This window comes from Schistocerca serialis, chromosome 4, assembly GCF_023864345.2.
Source record: "Schistocerca serialis cubense isolate TAMUIC-IGC-003099 chromosome 4, iqSchSeri2.2, whole genome shotgun sequence".
Classification (NCBI taxonomy): domain Eukaryota; kingdom Metazoa; phylum Arthropoda; class Insecta; order Orthoptera; family Acrididae; genus Schistocerca; species Schistocerca serialis.
This window is the reverse complement of record NC_064641.1, coordinates 757,561,773-757,585,508: the sequence shown is the minus strand read 5'-3', so window position 1 is coordinate 757,585,508 and position 23,736 is coordinate 757,561,773. Positions and strand designations below refer to the sequence as shown.

At 38.5% G+C, this 23,736-nt stretch overlaps 1 protein-coding gene across 5 annotated transcripts in view; it reads right to left on the bottom strand.

The window, feature by feature from the left end:
• LOC126473301 (6-phosphofructo-2-kinase/fructose-2,6-bisphosphatase 2) overlaps positions 1-23,736 on the bottom strand; it is a 381,167-nt gene that overhangs the window by 40,451 nt on the left and 316,980 nt on the right. For all 5 annotated transcript variants that reach the window (XM_050100274.1, XM_050100271.1, XM_050100276.1 and 2 more), the window contains 3 exons: positions 15,456-15,581; positions 3,518-3,678; positions 1,170-1,304 (listed from right to left, as the gene is read on the bottom strand). In XM_050100274.1, the coding sequence (XP_049956231.1) occupies positions 1,170-1,304; positions 3,518-3,678; positions 15,456-15,581 (422 nt within the window). The remainder of the gene's footprint in view (positions 1-1,169; positions 1,305-3,517; positions 3,679-15,455; positions 15,582-23,736) is intronic.

The window sequence follows — 23,736 nt, the reverse complement described above, 5'->3', positions numbered from 1 at the left end:
ATTACACACTAACACTGTGGCTAATAACTTCTCGAGATAAATGGAAGGTTGCTCAGTTGCTGAATATCATCTTATAGGTGAAATGTTCAATTTTTTGTTTTGTTTCCATTTTGTCAAGGCATTGACACACGAAGCCAGTTGGTGGACACAATGCAAATTCAGTAACTTTACAGTTCTATTCCATGCATCAATCATATTTCTACATATAATCTTTTGGGAAAAAGAAATTAGAAATGAATGACTCATTTATAGTCATACTTATGCAAAGTTACTGTGATGTGATTACCATCGCTGTCAGAACAGTTCAGCATAGTGTTGCGATGTTCTTTGACATTCAGTTAACCCATACATGAACTGCATATCAACCAACTCTTCATTGGTAAACCTATCTATACTTCTATGCTTCACTGTTATCATACAACTAACACTGTGTGAAAAACAAACCTGAGAGAGAACTGAGTGTATTGAATTCAAGCTTCAAGACAGAGTGTAAAGTGGGCATTACTGTTGTCGATGACACGTACTATGAATGGCTGGATCAAGTTTGCTGTCAATAAGACACACAGAACATTCCAACAACATTTGTATTGTTGTGCAGATATTTTTAGTGCTATACACAAAGATAAAGGGGGAAAAGAAATCAAACAAAATGCAATCACTCTATAATGAACTAACAGAGACCATGGAACCCTTATATCAAAATATTCAGAAAGTATTCCTGGACAATCTTCAAAATGTTGTTGGTGTGTTTAGGTTCATGCTGTATAATAAAGAAGTAGGTAATGCTAACAGCAACATTTATTGAGCAACATTTAACATTCAACTTTCAGAAATTACATTTTCATTAACAATTCAAGAGAGGACTGAAGAAAAAGATATAACTGAAGAACGTTTCTCCAAGATTTGGAGAGATGAAAGGCAGGAAAAAGCTATAACAATATAATCAATATTTGAAAATAAACATTTAGAGAAAGAAAGAAGGTGCTCGTGAGAAAATGACTGAGTTTAAAGAATTTAATTTATCACGAGATACCACAAACTGAGAGCTTGTACATTGATAAAATAAATGGTTTCTTAAAGCCCTCAAACTAAATATTTCAAACTAAGTCAATGACACATAGTGATCATATATACCCTTTACATAAAACAAAGAATACTTTTATACATACCATTATATTTTGCTCTATTATCTGAGGATCATCACACACAGATTCCACAAAGAATAATTTGAAACCCATCTTATTTACAACTATTTCATGTATCATTCTTCGACGGTCAGCTGTGGAATTTGTTGCATCAAATACCTGAAACAAGTATTTTATTCACAATCAGTTTCTACAACATAAATAGCTAATAAGTGACATTTAAATTTTAGGCTTCTTTCTTTTGATACCACTTTGATACACAATTACTTGTGAGGAAAATAAAAGTCTACAAGAAATTTTTCTTCAACATATTTTGACTTGAGAGGTAGAAATCTTTAGAACTCTCTCAGTGTGTGTTAAACATACGTATACAATTGTTGTAAAGTAACACATGATATACTAAACCTTTAGGATCAAAATTATACAGACAACTGAAAATCATAGACTACTTTGTGATGAGGAAGAAATTCTCAGAAATGAATATTTAAGGCAGTGTAAGCTCCTGCTAATGTTTCTGCAGCGATGTCCCAACCTCACAAAACAACACACTATCATCTGTGGTTTGTCCACAGAGCAGTTTATCACTGTTTATTGTTCTTGACTGAGTGCTTAAGATGGAACAAAACTTGTTCAGGAACTCTTAGACATAAATTTATTGTATGGTGCACAAGGATGTAATACTCACAAAACTGAATGAATGTACAAAGAAAAGCTGTGCAGCAGGTATCATTATAATAGGTAGTCATTTAGAAACTTCTAACAAACTGGGTGACTCAAGTTATAGAAATATGTCCAGAGTCCTTAAACAATTATTTGCACAGTAAAACTTGAGAAGATGGCATCAAATACTGTAGAAGAAGAATGATCAATAAACACAGTGTGAAGAGTACTGGTGGGACAACACTTACACTCCCATCATAAACAACATGTGCAAGTAATTAGGCCAAATGAGCTCTGAGTTCAGTTCGGTCAATTGATTATCCACCACAGAACTTCGATGCCAAACTAATTACAGTTTGTACCATCCACAGATCGGGACTATTTCAACTATGATAGTGTTTTCAACTGTTGCAACAGCCTTTTCTGGAGTGGTAAAAATCAATATGCCTCACTCACCTCTAATCATCAGCAAATGATCTTCATCGACTTGTGGCACAGAATTGTACAATATCAACTAATAGGACCTTATTTGCTGCTGCCCCATTTTAACAGTGCATGTAACATCACGTTCATTCAAGATGTGCAGCCACAGTTGGTGGAGACTGTAAATCTTGTTGTACATGAGAGCCTGTGGTATCAGTGTGACAATGCATCATTCCAATTCAATATCAATGCTAATGAGCACCTCTCAACAGCAGAGAAGCTCATCACTGAATTTGAAGACAATGTTCTGTTCCATGCCCAGCATTATTGCCAAATCTCTCACCCACAGATTTCCTGCTACGGGGTAACCTGAAGCAGCTGGTATTATGAAATCCCAGTAGAAACTGAAGATGAACTCACAGGCAGGATTTTTCCTTCTATTCTATTGATCAACAGACACTGATAATGTTTATGGAGTGTGATGACACATTACGTGCTATTGTAATGTGTGTGTTCTGACTGGCAGTCATCCCTTTAATACGTGTAGCTGCAGTAATCTCAAGTTTTTGCTACAAGATGTATATACATGTATTGATTTCTGAACATTAGTTAATTGTCTTGCAGATCACAGTTTAGAACTCTCCACCTCCTGTATAATTTTGACCCTAAAAGTTTGGGTCACACTGAGTGAAACAACAACAACAGGAAAGCATCTATTAGAAGAATTACATATTTAATCAGGCCAGATTGTAGCACATTGGAAGTAGGTGATTTACCTAGGTTAAAAAAAAAAAATAAAATAAAATAAAAAAAATAAAAAAAAATGCAACCAGACACTTTTTTGGATTTTAGATACGATATATTGTACCATCGTCTAATTTCAAGCCACTGCTGGTTTATCGTCAGATGGACGTGTTGCAGGAACATTATATTGTGGACCAACTGTAGCTAGGCTCTGTGGTAATCGGACTGGTGAAAATCACTGCAGCATCTAGCTGCACTTAGCTCACAATATAATTTTCCTGTAACACCTCCACTGATGATGAGCCTGCAGTGGCTTGAAAACTGGTTGCATGTTTATACCCAGAAAAATGCCCATTGAGGTCACAGTTGCAGTTTGTATCCATAATGAATATACTGAAATGACACTGGAAATAATTTATGAAAGTATATTTGAAAACGTAAATACTGAATTATTGATTTGTAATAACTATAACTTGAGAAATGTGATTACATATTTTTATACAAGCAAAGGCAGTTAATAAATCAATAATTGTAAAACAGCTCACCGCCACTTCTCCACCACACTCCAGCCAGGAGCACACATCTTGCAATGCGTCAATTGCACATTGTGTGCGTATGGCCATTGCCTCTTTATTGTCTGGTCTAAAGAATTCATGACTCTTGTAGGCTGTCGTTGCATGGCGACGGTATTCTCCTAAATTGAAAACTGTGGAAAAGGTAAGTAATTGGTCACTCTGACATGTACAGCAAAGAGATATTTGTATATTGTAAAGTGATGATGAAGGCTTTAATTAACATCTAAGTGAGACTAAAGTAACTACTTTCTACACTCTATAAATATATACTAGTAGGGGCCTTAGGAGTTGTTAAGACTGTGAAATTTAGCCTGTTATAAAACAACTAACTCACAATAACAAATCTAAATCTAAAAATAAATAAATAATAACTTTAATGCTATAGACATTGGAACAATGTATGAATTATGACCCTATGATTTACTGTAAGATTTTACTTTATCATTAACTGCCAAAAACCACTAGTGTCTAACAAAAGACAAAAGCAAATTTATCTCACCTATGTGATACTGTTATGGGAATTATAGTTGAGATTACTGCTCGTTTTGTAGAAGATGGAGGACCACTCACTGAAGAGATATTTACTGAATAAACAATTTAGAGCTGATTGACAAAGATAGTTTTTAAAGTTGTTTCCTTGAGAGATATCCCCTTGACCCAATGCATGTATCAGTCCTGGAAGATTTAGGGATTCCATTTCCTACATTCAACAAAGCCTCCAGTTTCTTCAAAATATTCTCTTATGATGAAAAGACATACAGTACAAGTTCCATTTAGGATAAGAGGGACAAAACAAGGCATATGGACACAAATTGGGGTGTCTGTGGAACAGAGGTGTGTGTGGGACACAGAACAAATCCACTGTTATTACTAGAAAAATACAGGATTTCTTAACATGGTCACTAACGTAGGGCTGTGCATTGCTGCGGTACAGATGCAGTATCCATTGGAGTATTGCCACTGGACATTTTTATGCAAGATCTTCAAAACTACCTCTGGTAACTATTATACCTGCATTTTGGGGGAGATCTTCCAGTCGATGAAGCATTCCACAGAAGATGGCAAAAAATCAGCAGTACCATCCATACAGCCCAAATAGACTTTTCGATGTCCTCCATCAGTCCTACCAGATGCCAATCCAATACGGTGCAGCAATACTCCAGATGGACAAGTGTAGTGTAAGCAGTCTCCTTAGTAGACCTGTTGCATCTTTTAATTGTTCTGCCAATATATCACAGTCTTGGTTATCTGTCTTCACAAATTATCTATGTGATCACTCCAGTTTAAGTTATTTGTAATTGTAATCCCTAAGTCTTAAGTTGAATTCACAGCTTCTTAGGTTTGTGTGATTTATCGTGTAATTGGAATTTGGCTGATTCTCTTCACTACTCATGTGGATGCCTTCATATTTCTTATTATTTACAGTTAATTACAACTCTTTGCACCACACAGATATCTTGTCTAAATCATTTTGCAAGTGGTTTTGATCATCTGATGACTTTATAAGATGGTAAATGACACCATCAACTGCAATCAATCTTCGAGAGCTGCTCAGTGTGCCTCAAACTGTTTATATAGATTAGAAACAGCAGAGGGCTTATAACACGTTCTTGGGGAACACGAGATCTCACTACTCTTTTGCTCAATGACTTTCTGTCAGCTACTACGAATGTGACTTTTCTGACAAGACATCATGAATTCAGTCACACAACTGAGATGATACTCCATAGGCACATGGTTTGATTAGAAGTTTCTTGTGAGAAACAGTGTCAAAAACCTTCCAAAAATGTGGAATCTATTTTGAGATCCCCTGTTGATAGCACTCATTACTTTGTGTGAAAAGAAGGCTATGTCTGTTTGACAAGAATGATATTTTCTGAATATGTGCTGACTATTTGTCATACATTGTTTTCTTCAAGGTAATTCATAACATTTGAACACAGTATATTTTCTGGATTCCTACTGCAAATCAATGTTAGTGTTATGGGTCTGTAATTCAGTGGATTACTCCTATTTTCTTTCTTGAGCATTGGTGTGACCTGCACGACTTTCCAGTCTTCACGCATGGATCTTCTGTCGAACATTCAATTATATACAATTGCTAAGTACGGAGATACTGTATCAGCTTACTCTGAAAGGAACCTAACTGATATATATACTTCTAAGTTACTCATGTTGGCATCTGTTCTTGATTATTTAGTATTTGTAGACTTAGAGAAAGCTTTTGACAATGTTGACTGGAATACTCTCTTTCAAATTCTAAAGGTGGCAGGGGTAAAATACAGGGAGCGAAAGGCTATTTACAATTTGTACAGAAACCAGATGGCAGTTATAAGAGTCGAGGGACATGAAAGGGAAGCAGTGGTTGGGAAGGGAGTAAGACAGGGTTGTAGCCTCTCCCCGATGTTGTTCAATCTGTATATTGAGCAAGCAGTAAAGGAAACAAAAGAAAAATTCGGAGTAGGTATTAAAATTCATGGAGAAGAAATAAAAACTTTGAGGTTCGCCGATGACATTGTAATTCTGTCAGAGACAGCAAAGGACTTGGAAGAGCAGTTGAATGGAATGGACAGTGTCTTGAAAGGAGGATATAAGATGAACATCAACAAAAGCAAAACAAGGATAATGGAATGTAGTCTAATTAATTTGGGTGATGCTGAGGGAATTAGATTAGGAAATGAGGCGCTTAAAGTAGTAAAGGAGTTTTGCTATTTGGGGAGCAAAATAACTGATGATGGTCGAAGTAGAGAGGATATAAAATGTAGGCTGGCAATGGCAAGGAAAGCGTTTCTGAAGAAGAGAAATTTGTTAACATCCAGTATTGATTTAAGTGTCAGGAAGTCATTTCTGAAAGTATTTGTATGGAGTGTAGCCATGTATGGAAGTGAAACATGGACGATAAATAGTTTGGACAAGAAGAGAATAGAAGCTTTCGAAATGTGGTGCTACAGAAGAATGCTGAAGATTAGATGGGTAGATCACGTAACTAATGAGGAGGTATTGAATAGGATTGGGGAGAAGAGAAGTTTGTGGCACAACTTGACCAGAAGAAGGGATCGGTTGGTAGGACATGTTCTGAGGCATCAAGGGATCACCAATTTAGTATTGGAGGGCAGCGTGGAGGGTAAAAATCGTAGGGGGAGACCAAGAGATGAATACACTAAGCAGATTCAGAAGGATGTAGGTTGCAGTAGGTACTGGGAGGTGAAAAAGCTTGCACAGGATAGAGTAGCATGGAGAGCTGCATCAAACCAGTCTCAGGACTGAAGACCACAACAACAACAACAACAGTATTTTACTGATTGTTTTCGCAAAACAAATTCTGGTCTACTATTAGCTCTTCACAATTTCAGCACAATGTCTTATTCACATCTTCTACCACACAAGTGAGTTTATGTTCTTGTCAAGATGTCACACCATAAACATTAAATTTCAATTATCTGGAAACACAGTTTTGTCTTCTCAACTTTATGAGCGAAATGACAAATGCCTTCACTGAAGAAAAGGCATACACAACACTAAGAAGCCAATTTAAGAGAGATACATTTCAGTTGAGAAATTAAAAGGTGATTGGTGGAAAATATTTGAAACAAGCAAAATTAAGAGAGACATTTTGCGAAATGACTTGTTCCCTGTGCAGAAACAAAAGTTTTGGTCTTCAGCACAGGACAATTCCACTGCATTGCTCTAAGGGGCCACTGTCTCAGTTGACTGTCACCTGCCCACCTGCAGCATAGATTATTCTCACTGCTACTCCTACCTATATAGCATGGCACTGCAGTCTTCACACTCCAAAGGCGCAGGGAAAGTTCTTCATAAACACAGGTGTGTGTATAAAATCCATTAAATTATGTTGGAAGAATCACATGACGAAGCAAAAAGATCATTAAAAAGTGGGCCTGAGAGCACTGCAGGACCACTAGCTATACCAACTGCACAATAAAGGTAATAAAGGGGAAAATATAGCTACAACTACTTTGCTATACTTCACTAATCAGGGAAGATGCAGAAGAAGGGGAAGAAAATACATTGAGGTAATACTGACACTAACTGGCTGTCAGGGAAAGCACACAAAATTTCCATAACACTTATTCCTTATTTTACACTGTTGGTATCACTGTACATGATGTTCTCCACCTTGCTTCACTTTTACCCATTTTCTTGTTTCATGAAATTTTCTTCTGGTAGTGGGTGGTTGGATTTGCTTTGCTTCAGTTGATCTTTTGTTTTTGTGACTATTTCTTGTTTGAATGAGAAACTTTTGACTCTGAATCTCTATAGCTACATCTCCCCTAACTCTTGGTAGACATTACCCACAACTCAGCCCATACCACTAATGTTGTCCATTCCCTACTGTGAGGTCTACGCAGGCAAAGGCCACATTATTTTACATACACTATAATATCACACTCCACACTACAACCTGTTGAAGAAAGAAGCGCACTGAAGAAAACTAGTATCTACACCACCCTAGATCAAGATGGATGTAAGAATCTTTCCTGAGAAATGCAATGGAATTGCAGAAAGAACCAAGTACACTTCATTAACTGTATCTGTGATAAGACTGATAAGGCAGATCATCATCATATTCACAGTCAAGTGCTTGATTTCTTCAAGAAACTCAACAACATCATCAGTAAATTTAATCCTCGTACATGGGTGATAGACGAAGAGAATGGCAACCCTATAGGAGAGAGAGAAGATGCTGACTGCACTGACCCACGCTACCCGTACAAAGAACAAAAGGGAGACGATGTCTCAGGTAGGAGCCTAACAAATTATTTCCAAGCCCCAGCAGGTTGCAGATATGGTTCTGTCCACACACTAAGATTCTGCATAAATTTCTGAGTCAATGTCTGTGTGTGCAATAAATCATCACAAATCTTGTGCGTCAGATGACAGTTTCAATCTACTAACAACCAATCATTTGTCTGTCTGTCTGTCTGTCTGGAAGGAACTTACAGTGCCAAGAAGCTACTCTCTCATGAATATTTTATACTCAGTCTAGGATAGTTATTTGTAATGAAGGGACTTCCTTCCGTGACCAATGCCGCAACCTGACTGGTGGTGGGGAGAGGCAAGCAATGAGGTCATCGGTCCCACTGAATTAGGGAAGGATGCAGAAGGAAGTCAGCCATACCCTTTCAAAGGAACCATCTGCATTTGCCTGTAGAGATTTAGGGAAATCACATAAAACCTGAATCAGGATGACCGGACACAGGTTTGAACCGTCATCCTCCCGAATGCGAAACCAGTGTGCTAACCACTGTGCCACCTCACTCAGTGTAAGATGATGTTGCGAGGTGGAAACAGCGCTGCGAGAAGTTGTATTTTGGATTTAACAACAGTACAGAAAGTCCAGGAGTTGAACTACTTTCACTGGAATCACAATTCAACATGTGAAGAGCTTTAAATTCCCTGCTCTAGACAGCATATCTGATGAGCTGATCAGCAAGGTGGGGCATAAAGGTGTTGACATGCTGCATTCAATATATAAAAGACGAAGGGAAGTTGGGAAAGATTGGTGAAGTCTCTCTTCATCCCCCAACACAATAAAGGGACAGAAACTGCTCCATCTGCTGAAGTACTGCTCTCATATCCCACAAAAGCACAATTTTGCTCTACTCCGTAAACCAGCATTTGAAGCCATACATTTGGCCTCAAATATCCACAGAGCTAGTGGGTTTTGTTGAAGGAAAAGGAAATGAGGAGATTCTCAATGTATGACAAATAATGAAGAAATCATGAGAATTGTGTGTTCCTGTCTTCGTCTGCTTCCTTGTCTATAGGAATACCTTTGATTGTGTTGTCTGGGAAAAGTTGTGACAGATACTTGCAGAGTTTGGAGTCCTACCACAATTGCCAGCAGTGATCAGAGGTCTATACAATAATGACCTCACAGCTGTGATGTAAGTAATGACACACCTGATTTCTTCACTGCATCAAAAGTTATAACAGAGTGTTAGGCTCTATCCTCTCCCCCCCCCCCCCCCCTTTCAAATGTACAACATATATACTGAACATGTCATTAGGAAAGCTCTTAATGTCAAATTTGGGGGTAGCCATCCTTTAGATTATAAAAGCAAAGTTCCTCAAACAAATGGGATAATGTAGTCAACACCGTTTGGGATAATAAAGCCACTGCTGAAATTAGTAGTGAATTTGCTTGAAGATTCTCCATTAGAACAGATCCAAATACCACTGCAGCTGTACATTTCCTGGGAGTCGGAAAGGGTGGAAGAGCTTGATACATCTCGTAACGCTAAACTTTGCAGACCAACAATATATGGACATAAAAAGAATGCTATTTGCATTCAGGAACTGAGTACATGTAATATGAAAGTGGGTCATCCCAGTGCCCAAGACCATGGCTTCACTTTAGTCAGTTTTCATGGTATCTTTTCAGTCATCACAGAACACGAATCTCAAAACAACCAAGAATGTGTCCTTTTATGACTTTTGACAAGAATCAGCATACAACAGTGAAATACGAAATGTAGTAAGCATTGAGTTTTTGAGACCACAGATAGATCATAACTTTAATTGAAAAACCCACTATCTATAATTAATCAAGCATCTTATCCTCTCCATGTCCCATTGTACCATCCAAACGACACCACTGGCAGAGGATGACAAGAATTGGCTGGTCCCGGTTGGTACGCATGTGCCAGTGCCAGAACGCCTCTTCATCTCCGAATAACTACTGCAACCTAAATCCATCTGAATCAACTTCCTTGGCATCCCTCTACAATTTTTACCCCCCCCCCCCCCCCCACACACACACTACCCTTCAATACTAAATTGGTGAATCCCTGATGTTTCATAATGTGTCCTACCAATCAATTCCCTCTTCTATTCAGGTTGTGTCACAGATTTCTTTTCTTCCCAGATCTATTCCATACCTCCTCATTAGTTACACGATTTATCCATCTAACCTTCAGCTTTCTTCTACAGCACCACATTGCAAAAGCTTCTATTTTCTTCCTGTCTAAACTGTTTATTACCCATGTTTCACCTGAGTTTCCATTGTTTGATATTGTCCTCAAGTTCATCTCCCTTGCATAGGCTCTCTGTATACTCCTTCCACCTTTCAGCTTCCTCTTCTTTGCTTAGGACTGGTTCTCCATCTGAGCTCTTCATATTCATACAGCTACTTCTCTTTTCTCCAAAGGCCTCTTTAATTTTACTGAAAATAGTATCTATCTTTCCTTAGTGGTATATGCTTCTAAATCCTTACATTTGTCCTTTAGCAATTCCTGCTTAGCCATTTTGCACTTCCTGTCTATCTCACTTTTTAGACATTTGCATTCTCTTTCAGTTGCTTCATTTGCCACATTATTATATTTTCTTCTTTCATCATTCAAATTCAACATATTCTGTGTTATCCACAAATTGCTACTAGGTCTTGTCTTCTTACCCATTTGATACTCTGTTGTCTTCACTATTTCATCTCTCAGACCTACCCATTCATCTTTTACTGTATACCTTCCTTCTGTTCTAGTCAATCATTGCCTAATGCTCCCTCTGAAACTCTCACCAACCTCTGCTTCTTTCAACTTACCCAGGTCCCAACCCCTTAATTTCCTACCTTCAGTTTTAATCTACAGTTCATAACCAATAAATTGTGGTCAGACTCCACATCTTCCTGTGGAAATGTCTTACAATATAAATCTGGTTCCAAAATCTTTGTCTTAACATTATACAGTCAATCGGAAACCTTCCAGAGTTTCCAGGTTTCTTTCACATACATAACCTGCTTTCAAGATTCTTAAACCTGTTTGCCATGATTAAATTACACTCTATGCAAAATTCTACCAGGCAGCTTCCTCTTTCCCACAGTCCATATTCACCTACAATTTTACCTTCTCTTTCTTTTCTACTAACAAATTTAAGTCCCTCATCAGCATTAAATTTTCACCACCCTTAACTATCTGAATAATTTCTGTTATCTCATCCAGTGGTGGTTGCTGTGTAAGAACACAAGAGCATGTGAACACCCTAACTTTCAACACCTTGTGGATTTATTGGTTACTTTTCTTTGAATGCTGTTAACGTAACATAGATGCTGCACTTAAATCTACCATGCTACTGCTCCTCTAGACTCCATTAAACTTGGCATCAGGGTCGCGAGCACACCTTCAGTTGTGCAAATTTTAGGAGTTTTCACACACCTGCAACTTGCGTGACGTAATTGCCATATGGATCAAATACATACAGATTTGATAAACAATATGCACGGCTCACGATGTGGACAGCTAGCCCTTGCCACTCAACTAGAAGTTTATGTCTGTGCTGTGCCACAATGTGGCAGACTTTTATCCCCGTTCGCTCGGCATAAATCCTGCTAGGTGACAGCACATTCCTCAGATATGCTAATTCACTCACTATATACTAAAATTAGATTGGACATTAGTATGTGTTAAAGTTGTACTGACAGTAAACCTATTTTGTGGGTTAATGAATTTCATCACACAGTAATCAACTGGAGGTGAGAATTGTAAAGGTCTAAAGCACATCACCGTCAATTGTGAGATTGTAGCATTTATTCATGCTTCTAATATCTGTAGATCTTATGGTAAGTCAGGTTTATCTGTGCTGTAGGCCCACATTGTATAAATGAAAATTCACAAAAAACTGTATCACTGGTTTCTCTGATACTCACTTAAATGTGGGATCAACGGCAGTGTGGTTTAGACTCTTACAGAGCCTCAGAGCCTCAACTGTATTCTAGTCAAGTGACCATGTTGCCAGACTTTAGTGCTAGATTTTAATCATTTCCACAAATGGCAGTTTGTGTTTGGAGTTGGTTGGTTACTGTGCAGGACTTGGCTTTCGTGTGAAGTGTAAACATGAATTATGTTGAATCTATTTCAAATGCTAATACAAAAATAGCGCTGTGAGGATGCATCATGAGTCGTGCTTGAGTACCTCAGCTGAGGTAGTGAAAAGCAAAGGTCCCGAGTTTGAGTCTTGGTCCGGCACACAGCTTTAACGTGCCAGGATGTTCTTTCATGTCAGCGCACATTCTGCTGCAGAGTGAAAATCTCATTCTGGGAACAGAAATTAAATTACCAGGAAGAGCAGGTAGAGCACTTTCCCGCGAAAGGCAAAGGTCCCGAGTTCGAGTCTCGGTCCGGCACACAGTTTTAATCTGCCAGGAAGTTCCTTACCAGGAAAACAGACGCAAAGGAAGTAGGGTTCTGAGAACAGATCCTTTGATTGAGACAGTGACGAAACCAAATAAGCGTGACTACAAGCGAACATTTAACAAAGGAAGCGTACAGCTAGCACAAGTTGTTGTGTAGGTGCAGCAGAAGTAAATTAGTGAACTAATAAATCTGTTAGGGATCTTGTACATTTGTCTGAAAAAAATGGAACAACACAAAAACTCTTACTTACACAAAAATGTGACACGGAGAGTTGAAAAGCTTACACATTATTTTGTTATTCCCTAAACTGTACTTCATTATGTGTTGTTGTTGTTGTTGCTGTTGTTGGGGTCTTCAGTCCAGAGATTGGTTTGATGCAGCTCTCCATGCTACTCTATTCTTTGCAAGCTTCTTCATCTCCCCGTACCTACTGCAACCTACATCCATCTGAATCTGTTTAGCATATTCATCTCTTGGTCTCTCTCTACGATTTTTACCCTCCGCACTGGCTTCCAATACTAAATTGGTGATCTTTTGATGCCTCAGAATATGCCCTACCAACCGATCCCTTCTTCTAGTAAAGTTGTGCCACAAATTTCTCTTCTCCCCAATTCTATTCAATACCTCCTCATTAGTTATGTGATCTACCCATCTAATCTTCTGCATTCTTCTGTAGCACCACATTTCGAAAGCTTCTACTCTCATCTCGTCCAATCTATTTATCGTCCACTCCATACAAATACTTTCAGAAACGACTTCCTCACACTTAAATCTATAGTTGATGTTAACAAATTTCTCTTCTTCAGAAATGCTTTCCTTGCCATTTCCAGTTTACATTTTATATCCTCTCTACTTCAACCATCATCAGTTATTTTGCTCCCCAAATAGCAAAACTCATTTACTACTTTAAGCATCTCATTTCCTGATCTAATACCCTCAGCATCACCCTATTTAATTCGACTACATTCCATTATCCTCGTTTTGCTTTTGTCGATGTTCATCTTATATCCTCATTTCAAGACACTGTCCATTCCATTCAGCTGCTCTTCCAGGTCCTTTGCTGTTTCTGACAGAATTACAATGTCATCGGCGAACCTCAAAGTTTTTATTTCTTTTCCATGGATTTTAATTCCTACTCCAATTTTTTCTTTTGTTTCCTTTACTGCTTGCTTAATACACATATTGAATAACATCGGGGATAGGCTACAACCCTGTCTCACTCCCTTCCCAACCACTGCTTCCCTTTCATGTCCCTCAACTCTTATAACTGCCTTTCTGGTTTCTGTACAAATTGTAAATAGCCTTTTGCTCCCTGTATTTTACCCCTACCACCTTCAGAATTTGAAAGAGAGTATTCCAGTCAACATTGTCAAAAGCTTTCTCTAAGTCTACAAATGCTAGAAATGTAGGTTTGCCTTTCCTTAATCTATTTTCTGAAGATAAGTCGTACGGTCAGTATTGCCTCACGTGTTCCAAAATTTCTGAGGAATCCAAACTGATCTCCCCGAGGTCGGCTTCTACCAGTTTTTCCATTCGTCTGTAAAGAATCCGTGTTAGTATTTTGCAGCCGTGACTTATTAAACTGATAGTTTGGTAATTTTTATATCTGTCAACACCTGCTTTCTTTGGGACTGGAATTATTATATTCTTCTTGAACAAAACAATAAAATTCCACAAAACAATTCTTTCTTTTGTCAGATAAATTATGCATATTATTATTGGAAGTGGCTGTAGTTGCATAAACTTGTTGATAAGTGTACCTGTTGTACAGCAGATGTTATTAATTTCACACTCCCAAATTTATATGAATCTAAAAATTTGTGAACCCAAAATGTATACTCATGTTCCGCCACTGATCTCATTATATATTTCTTCAATCTCTTCATCATCTGCGGAGCTAGTTGGCATATAAATTTGTACAACTGTGTTCATAGTAGCTTACCAGCTTGTCTATTTTCTTTTTCATTATTATACCTACTCCTGAATTACCCAATTTGATTTTGTATTAGTAAACCTGGATTCACCCACATGGAAGTCCTATACTGCCAGCCACTGAATGTCACTAATTCCCACTCTAACTTTGACCTATCCATTTCCCTTTTTAAATTTTTTAACCTATTATAGGTGATTTAAAAGTGAAAAAACTATTCTGCATATTTCTATTCACTACTGAGTTATTGAACAATTTTTTGAGGAACTTATACTGACAGCAATATCATTTTCAGAAGGGTGTTGTAGTAATTCTATCACATGTTAATTCTAGAATATCTTGCAAAGATATCTTGAAACAGTTGGTATTGTTTGGCAGAACATTCTCCATTAGATCAGATTCAAGTATTTGTAAATTTTCTGGCAGGTGGACAAGGGGAGGTATTTTAACTACTTTTTGGGAAAAGAATAGTACTAGCAATGACAAAGGACATGATGTGCATACCTTGCAAACCTTATGTTTTACTGTGGATAAATGAATCATATAAATTATGTTACAATATCCAGAATAGTTATTTGCTCACTAGCCAATTTTTACTTCTGCTAAACCTCAGTATGAAACCTGTCTCTTGTAGTTAGCTCTAAGAGCTTTCTCAGTGACGAGACAGAGTGATCAACACACATTAAATGGGTGTCACCAATAACACATTATTTTCAGCAGACATTGTCATTACAGCAATGAAATTTTCTACAAATAAAATCAAATAATCACTGACAGGGAAAATAAATAAGTTTCAAGTTCTTTCAGTTAACTTATTCCTTCAACTTACCTTTAGTGTTGATGCCAATCCAGTTCAGGTATCGTGAAAGCTTTTTGGAGATGTATGTTTTGCCTCTGGCAGGCAGCCCAACCATAGCAATGACATGAGGACTGTTGACATAGTTGGCACGCTCTCCTAAAACAAAAGAAAACACCCACAGGCATTAAGCCTTGAACTATCTCTCTGTGTCTGTCATGGACTAAGAGCCAAGAATATAAGTAGCAAGAAGCATTGAAGCAAGTCCTTTGAGATGTCCGAGTGGTGCTGAAAAGTTATTCCCCTCCAGTTTGCAAATATTTTTAATGTAATCTTGATTCTCAGTCAACAAAACAGGATAACATCTTTAACACATAAATAATTAAAATAATAATTTGTAAACTTCTCAGAAAATATTACATAGTACCATCGCCCTTTAACCTATGCTGTACTAACAAAAAAGGGCAAAGGAAGCTTTCTATGGAGTTAGGAGGAAAAACCAGCTATATTTAAGCTATAGATTATCATACTATAAATAATATGAATTCTAGAGAATTGATGGGAAGTTCATTTAGTATTTTACAAAATTTAACTCTTGAAAATTGAAAATAATCCAGTACCGACAGCCTTCTCTTTCTACATAAAAGATGTTTGCAAGCAACATTTTCACACCACTGAACAAAGTATAATAGTAGAAGAAGAAAAGATAAAGATAACTGAACATGTAGATAATAATACAGTCTTAGTCAAGTCAGAGGAAGACATACAATTTATGATGTATTGTGGCTAAGATTACAGAATGGAGGTAAATGTAGGAAAAACCAAAATGGTAAGTGTCAGTAAACATGAAAGATCTGGGAAAAAAAAGAAAAAAAAAGATTGGGATGAGAATCCTTATAACAAGTGAAATCTTTTAGGTATTCAGGAAGTATAGTGGTGGAAAGTGGAACTTGGATGGAAAAAATAAGAAGCACAATATATACGGATAAACAAGATTGTGAAGAGGAGAAAGGTCTGTTGGTAGCAGAAAGAATTTAGGTAGAGCTATGAAAGACATTTGCGAAGTAATATATCTGACGTGCATTAGATGGCAGCGAACTGGGGACAAACAAAATGAAAGAAGAAAAATACTTTGATAGTTTTGAAATGGGGTTGTGGAGAAAAATGCTTTAAGTTATGTGGATGGATAGAATGAGAAATGAAAATATACATAAAAACAGCAAAGATGTGTCTAAAGGAAATGATCAGAATGAGGAACACACCATGGCTGGGTCATTCAGAGTGAGGAAACTGCCTCTTCCAAAGAACCATCACAGGAAAGACAGCAGGAAATAGAGGGAGAGGAAGATGAAGGCTTGGAATGCTGCAAGACAACAAATGGACAATGTTACCAGAAGATTAAAAAGGAAGCATATCAGACAGATATAAGAGGAGAAAATTCAGTTGATGCCTGTTCTGAGAGAGAAATACCAAAGAAGAAAACTTGCACAATTGTATTGAGATATGTGTGTTATCAAATAGTTTAAATGCCAGGCTAACCACTAATCAGAAGAAATACTGAGTACAGAAAGCATACTCTGCCTCTGAGAATACCAGCGATAATGTAATACAAACATACGGAAAATGGAGTGTTAAAAAGGCTATCATAACGTCTATTGAGAGGTGCAACAACTACCAGAAATTTATGACTGATGATTTGTTACAGTCATAGTTGCTATATAACACAGTTGAGTAACAGTTTCAAGCAGTGTAATGTATACATATTAAAGAGGGAGAGAAGATACAGGAAGGTGTCTCTATTGGCATACACTATAGCTCAAATAAAATAACTTTGTGACTCACAGATTACAGTGATGTGGCAATGTTGTTAGCAAGCACCCAGCCACACATACCAAGTCTCTACACTGCCTACAAAACAGGCAGCACAGTGAAAATGTGAGCTTGAGAAAGGATTACTTAATTGAAATCTGTGATTGTTGCTTTTGAAAGATTCAAGTGTTTATTTTAAAGCTCCTTCGGCTTGTGATACGTTCTCAAATATTTGCCACATCAGTATACTGTTTCTTCACCCTTAGTGTTGGGCATCATTTTATGGCACTATTGATTTGGTATCTGGTCTCCCAATCATTAATAGTATTAGAAGCAAGACTTTAAAACATGTATAAATGAGCAATATATTTAGCATATCTTTGGAACAGGATTTAATTTCAAAGGGAAAAAGATTACTGTCATGAGAGGCCTTGTGTAGGAGACCTATGACTAATTTGCAAGTAAACTCTCTCAATTGTGGTGATACATGATTTTAAGATTTTTAAGGAAACCAACAGATATAGCAAATCACTTGACTGCACAATCATAACCAAGGCTATCAGCAGTCAGACATGTCATTCAGACATAAAAGATAAAGCAATCTTATCAGTCATGTAACAGTAAGCATAAATGGCTTGCAATGCTTCACAGAGTGATTTCTGTCACACTCTGTATCACAATCAGAAAGGAATATCCACAAAAAAATTTGTACAATGTTTCACACTTCTGAAACATTTACAAAAACTGATAGTATGAATAAATATAACGCAAACAGTAAGATGAGACTGATCACATCCATCCGTCCATTTGCTGAATTCCAAGTACCAATTCCAAATGTGAACATATTTTACAACTCTGTCTTTGCAGCTCAAAAATAAAAATGTATACTTGCAAACTCAGTCTTTAATTACCTCAATGCTGGTGGGATCTTCCTTCCTTCCTTCCTTACAAATAAACTAACAAGTTCATTCAAGAAATGAATGGAAGAAGTAACTAACAGATAATAAATCATATTGCAGCACAATACATGCTTTAAAGGAAGACTGCAGAACAGTTGGTGAAAAATGTATGAGTTTTTAACTGATAGTTTGGGAATACAAAACAAAGTAAAACCAAATTCTGCCTGTGTTTTCTTATCAATCTACTGCTCATTAAAGCAGATATGAATCACTTTGTCACAGCATAAAAGATCTCAACAACAGCTTCTTATTTCCATTATTTTATCTTCAAATACCACTACTTAGTTCAGGGGAGTGTATCACATTTTTCCTACACAAAACTGGACATGACACAGGTAATTTTGTATCTTTAAGTGAGACAATGTCACAGAGGTAAGGAAACAGAGAGAAACCTCAGAAAACCACATATTATATCGGAAAGAGGCACTGCCCTGCGATTTTAAACTCGCCAAACTGATTTATTACATAAAATCAGGATACCAGTATTCTAAGATTATTAAATGAACATGTGTTCCATTTCACTGACTGGATTTTATCACTGTTCATGTTTCTAAAATTCACCACCTATATCCACACCACGTCTCAAATTCAGTTTCTGGCAACTGTGCATTTCCTCTTTTACAGAATTCATAGTCCTTGAAAAATTCTCACAATAGGGGAATAAAGCAGTATATTTTTCTATACAAAATATTGCTTTCTCTGTGGCAATGAGGCGAGAATGGACCGTAATAGCGGCCACTTTGTCTCCAACCAAATTGTTTCAAACTGGCTATCGAGTAGCCGATATTCATGCTGTTGTGTGAATTATGCTTCAAAGAACTAAGAGATATCTACAGGTCACTGAAGGGAATTGTTTCCTGATACGTTCATAACGCAATGGTAAAGAGCAACAAGTCACTGAATGTAAAAAATTTTCACGTACGATACATGACCCCAAAAGCATTACCATGTCTTAACTGTGTGCTGCGCAGCAGGTGGGGGGGGGGGGGGGGGGGGGGGGCATTGTCGTGAAGCAAAAACACCACCTCTGACAACCTCCTGAGACGCTTCATCTTAGGATCTTCCCTTAACCTCATCATGACACTATTTTGCAACGTCCTTGGTTTACGGTGCACTATGCAGTGTTCTTCAAGCATGCACACAAAAAATGTATTCGCAATTTTTAATATGAGTAGCTTCAGCTACACATATTGGCCACATATGAGATTTGTGCTGGACGGACTCGAACCTGGATTTCCAGTTTCACGCGAGTAGTCGCGTTAAACACTTCAGCTATCCGAGCACGCCTCCTGGACCGACTTAAAAATTACGCTCCTGTACATTATCTGTTAGCACCACACCATCATTTAAAAAAACCAGCGCCACATTGCCAGATGACGGCCCTTTTACCGCGGTGGCGAATCCACTTGCTCTGTTCCTTTATCTCGGAGTCATACTGATATACCCAGCACTCGGTCATGGTGATTAAGCGGACAAAGAAGCCATCTGTAGCATTTCCTGTGCTGCCTCAGTACCACGGGCTTTTTCAATGGACGAGAGCAGTCGTGGAACCTGGCAGACGATCTTTGTCATGTTCAAAATAGAGTACAAGATCTCGAAAACTGATCCATGACTCATTTCTCGCTTTTCCCACTATCATCTCGGTTGTGATAATGCGGTCTTTGAGCACCAGGGTCTCATCACTTGTGTGACCCATGGTTATTACCACGCCATAATCCACTTCTAATAAGTGGGCTGCGCTATTTTGTTTCGGCTCCTCTAGATGTAACGGGGAGATTTCAGTGTGTACGAGGAGTACAGGCAAATATAGCAAATAAATAAATAATATATTATGTAACTTAGCCAATAAATAAAACTTTATTGCTATCCCTCGTACTTTCCGATTACGGGGTCCTGTTCGTACGCGTTAATGCGAACTGGTACGATGCTTCTTTTGACGAAAAGCTTGCACAGTATTTCCTCTCTGTAAACCACAATAATTCGTCACAGTTTTCTAATCATAACTTTTCAAGCTGGTGACCACATAAAGCGGTTGAAATCGGTACCCTTGTAAAAAACTGTAGCAGTCTAGACGTTTGAAAAAGTTTTATCCATAACACGGAGGCAGCGTTTTCCTCAATTTAACCATGCTAAATATCACAAATGTGTATGGTTGCGCGTGGATTCAAACTCATTGCTCCACTGTCTCATCCACTGCGCCACCTAGCTCAGTTACACAATGTCCTGTTTCAATTGTCACTTAGGTCTAACTCGCAGGGATGACTTGGCACCGTGACTGTTTTATCACTCTTGTCCAGTGTGAGGATAGATGTCACTCTTGTACAAACAAAAAATGTTCAAATTTGTGTGAATTCCTAAGGGACCAAACTGCTGAGGTCATCGGTCCCTAGACTTACACACTACTTACTCTAACTTACAATTAAACTAACTTACGCTAAGGACAACACACGCCCATGCCCGAGGGAGGACTCGAACCTCCGGCGGGAGCGGCCGCCTAAACCACGCTGCACTTATCCAGTCTGTGGATATACGCGTAGCAGGGCTGTTGACAAAATATCGGTACCGAAATAGCAATATCGAGGCCAGACTTTTTTATATTTTTAGCCATTTTTCCTAAGTATTTGAAATTGTTCTTTAGAAATAGTAGTAGAACGTAATTTTACCTTCAGTGTGAAGGAGTCTACTATGTTTTGAAATCCGAATGAATGGGGGTGCGAGGGAGGGAGGGGGGGGGGCGGTGTGAATGGAATAACAAGACAACCGATTTGAAGAAAAAGCAAAACACTTGCTTAAAAAAAAAATTACGCAAAATTTTTATTTCTTCACATCGGCATTCTTCAAAAACAGTTGCTGAAAATGATGAGCAAAAATCTAAATGACAAGGGCGGAGAAGTGTGAGGGGAAATGCTGATGTAGTCTGTGCTCGACGCTACCAACAGAAACTGCAACGTTTAACTTCACTATGCAATTACATTACAAAATTTCTTTTGATATTTTCGAAGTTCTTGAAACATTGTGTAAAACTTTCCACTTATTAGCCAGTCACTCCAAATGGGGCGTACACAGCACCCTTTTTATCGTATTTTCTTTTAAGTCTCATGAATTCTCAAATAATGACCCTCTCTTCTAAAGCCATATAGACAAATGACGCTTGGATTTTTAAAAAAAGTTAAGTTCGCGGGCGCACGCCAAATTTAAGAAATGACGCGACAATAACTCTTTGTCACCGTGACAAAAATCACCCGTGCGCGCTAGGCCTTACTACGACCACCGCGGTTTTGATTTATCTTAGGGTTTTCTTTTTGTGCGCTACTCCTTAGTACGAGACCGAAGTTTCGATTTACCTCTTTTTTAAAATCACTTCGAACGTTTGCTGGTATGTTTCTTTCAATAATGCCATGGCCGATTTGCTCCCCTCTCCTTGTCAATCTGAACTAGTACTCAGTGTCTATCTCAACGTTGACGCGAATTACTCAGAACTAGCGAAGAGTCTACTTGAATCACAACGCAACGTGAGGAGAAATGTTAGCTGCAACAATCCCATCTTGCCAGGACTTATCTCCTTCCATTTTAATCAGCCTCATGGTTTCGATTTGCAAAGGAGAATCTAGACATCACAAAGGAAGCGTTCGAACTAGCCAGAAGAGATGCAACTTGCGATTCCACATACGAGAAAGACATTTCCATCCCCTAATGTGAGTGTGATAACAAATAGGTTACAAATAGATACAGTAAAAGTTAAATTGTCTCAATGTGTTGGATGTTAAACGATGACCAATTAGTGATACTGGCGTCCAATTGACGTTACTTTTTTATTTTTTTTTCCTGTATCAATACGTAGCACGAAATTGTTAGTGTAGAAGTATAGCAAGAGCAACAGTAATAACTGTGTACTACGGAAATCAAATTACAGAGTAGTAATTTCCTATTGGCAACGGCCTTGCCGCAGTGGATACAGCGGTTCCCGTGAGATCACCGAAGTTAAGCGCTGTTGGGTGTGGCCGGCCCTTGGATGGGTGACCATCCAGCCGCCATGAGCTGTTGCCATTTTTCGGGGTGCACTCAGCCTCGTGATGCCAATTGAGGAGCTAGTCGACCGAATAGTAACGGCTCCGATCAAGAATACCATCATAACGACCGGGAGAGCGGTGTGCTGACACCACGTCCCTCCTATCCGCATCCTCCTCTGAGGATGACACGGCGGTCGGATGGTCCCGGTAGGCCAATCGTGATCTGATGATGGAGTGCTTTTTTTAAATTTTGTATTAAAACGTCACACTAATTTAAAATTAGAGATGATAAACAAAGAAGGGGGATCTCCCCAGCTGTTCATTGCGGTTCAAAACCTCAGATTCACCGCTGGAAGATGCAGATTGTCTAGATGATCGTGAAAATAGCGTCAAATGAAATAAATCGAGTCTGCACATAGTTAACGTCAGTTTCGTACAAATGGCTCTGAGCACTATGCGACTTAACTTCTAAGGTCATCAGTCGCCTAGAACTTAGAACTAATTAAACCTAACTAACCTAAGGACATCACACACATCCATGCCCGAGGCAGGATTCGAACCTGCGACCGTGGCGGTCGCGCGGTTCCAGACTGGCGCCGCCAGTTATGGACCCAGCAATACAAGGGAACATATCAGGAGCTCTGAACCCAGTCTGCTGACGCGCGAATAAGATGGGAAAGGAGACGGGGTGGGGGGAGGGAGGGGAGGGGGGGAGAGAGGGGGGGATGCTAGTTAACACAGAAGTAATTAGGTTAATATAGGATAATCCAAATTTTAAAGTTCTTAACTAGCAGTTACCAAATATACCCTGTTAGTCTAAAATGTTTCGAGACTGGATTAATAAAAAAAATAGAGAAACGTTTAGATGATACTTTTAATGTTTCAGATGTTGTACATAGTTATCTATCACTTCAGTACAACACACAAAACGTTCATAGAACAATGTGATACCGTTATTTCAACTCGAGCGTCACATTGCCATGAATGTCGGCTTATGTCGGTGATGGCCCTACGTGTGAATTTCTGCATTTTGTCGTACTGCCAACACCAAGTCTCAGATTTTTTTTCTGAAAAGAATTGTCCTCATTCTGGAAAATGTTTTCAACACCCGGTTTAGAGATGTTGCTCCATTGCGATTTGTGACACAGCAACGTCATGCCTGCTCACAGCTGATTGGTCGAATGCACATCTGTTGTTTATGGTTTTTGGTTCAAGCTGCTACCGTAGTTACTGCGTTGAAGTCGCTCATACGTCAGGAATAGATCTCCAGTTTCGGAACTAGATGGACGGACGGTGTAAGTTGGATAATAACTTTAAAACACACAAAATTTAATTTTTCTGCCAGCACTGGTGGTAGAATCAACGTTACATACAACACAGCGTGGGTACAAGTTCTGATGCGGGGCTCACTAGGATAACACACAGCGCAAACTGAGCGAAACTGCAGTACGATGTGGTGGTGTTCATAGGGATCACGTTGATCATCTACAATGCAAAACTGTAATCTGAAGATAAGGCTGGGCTCCTAGAAGTGCC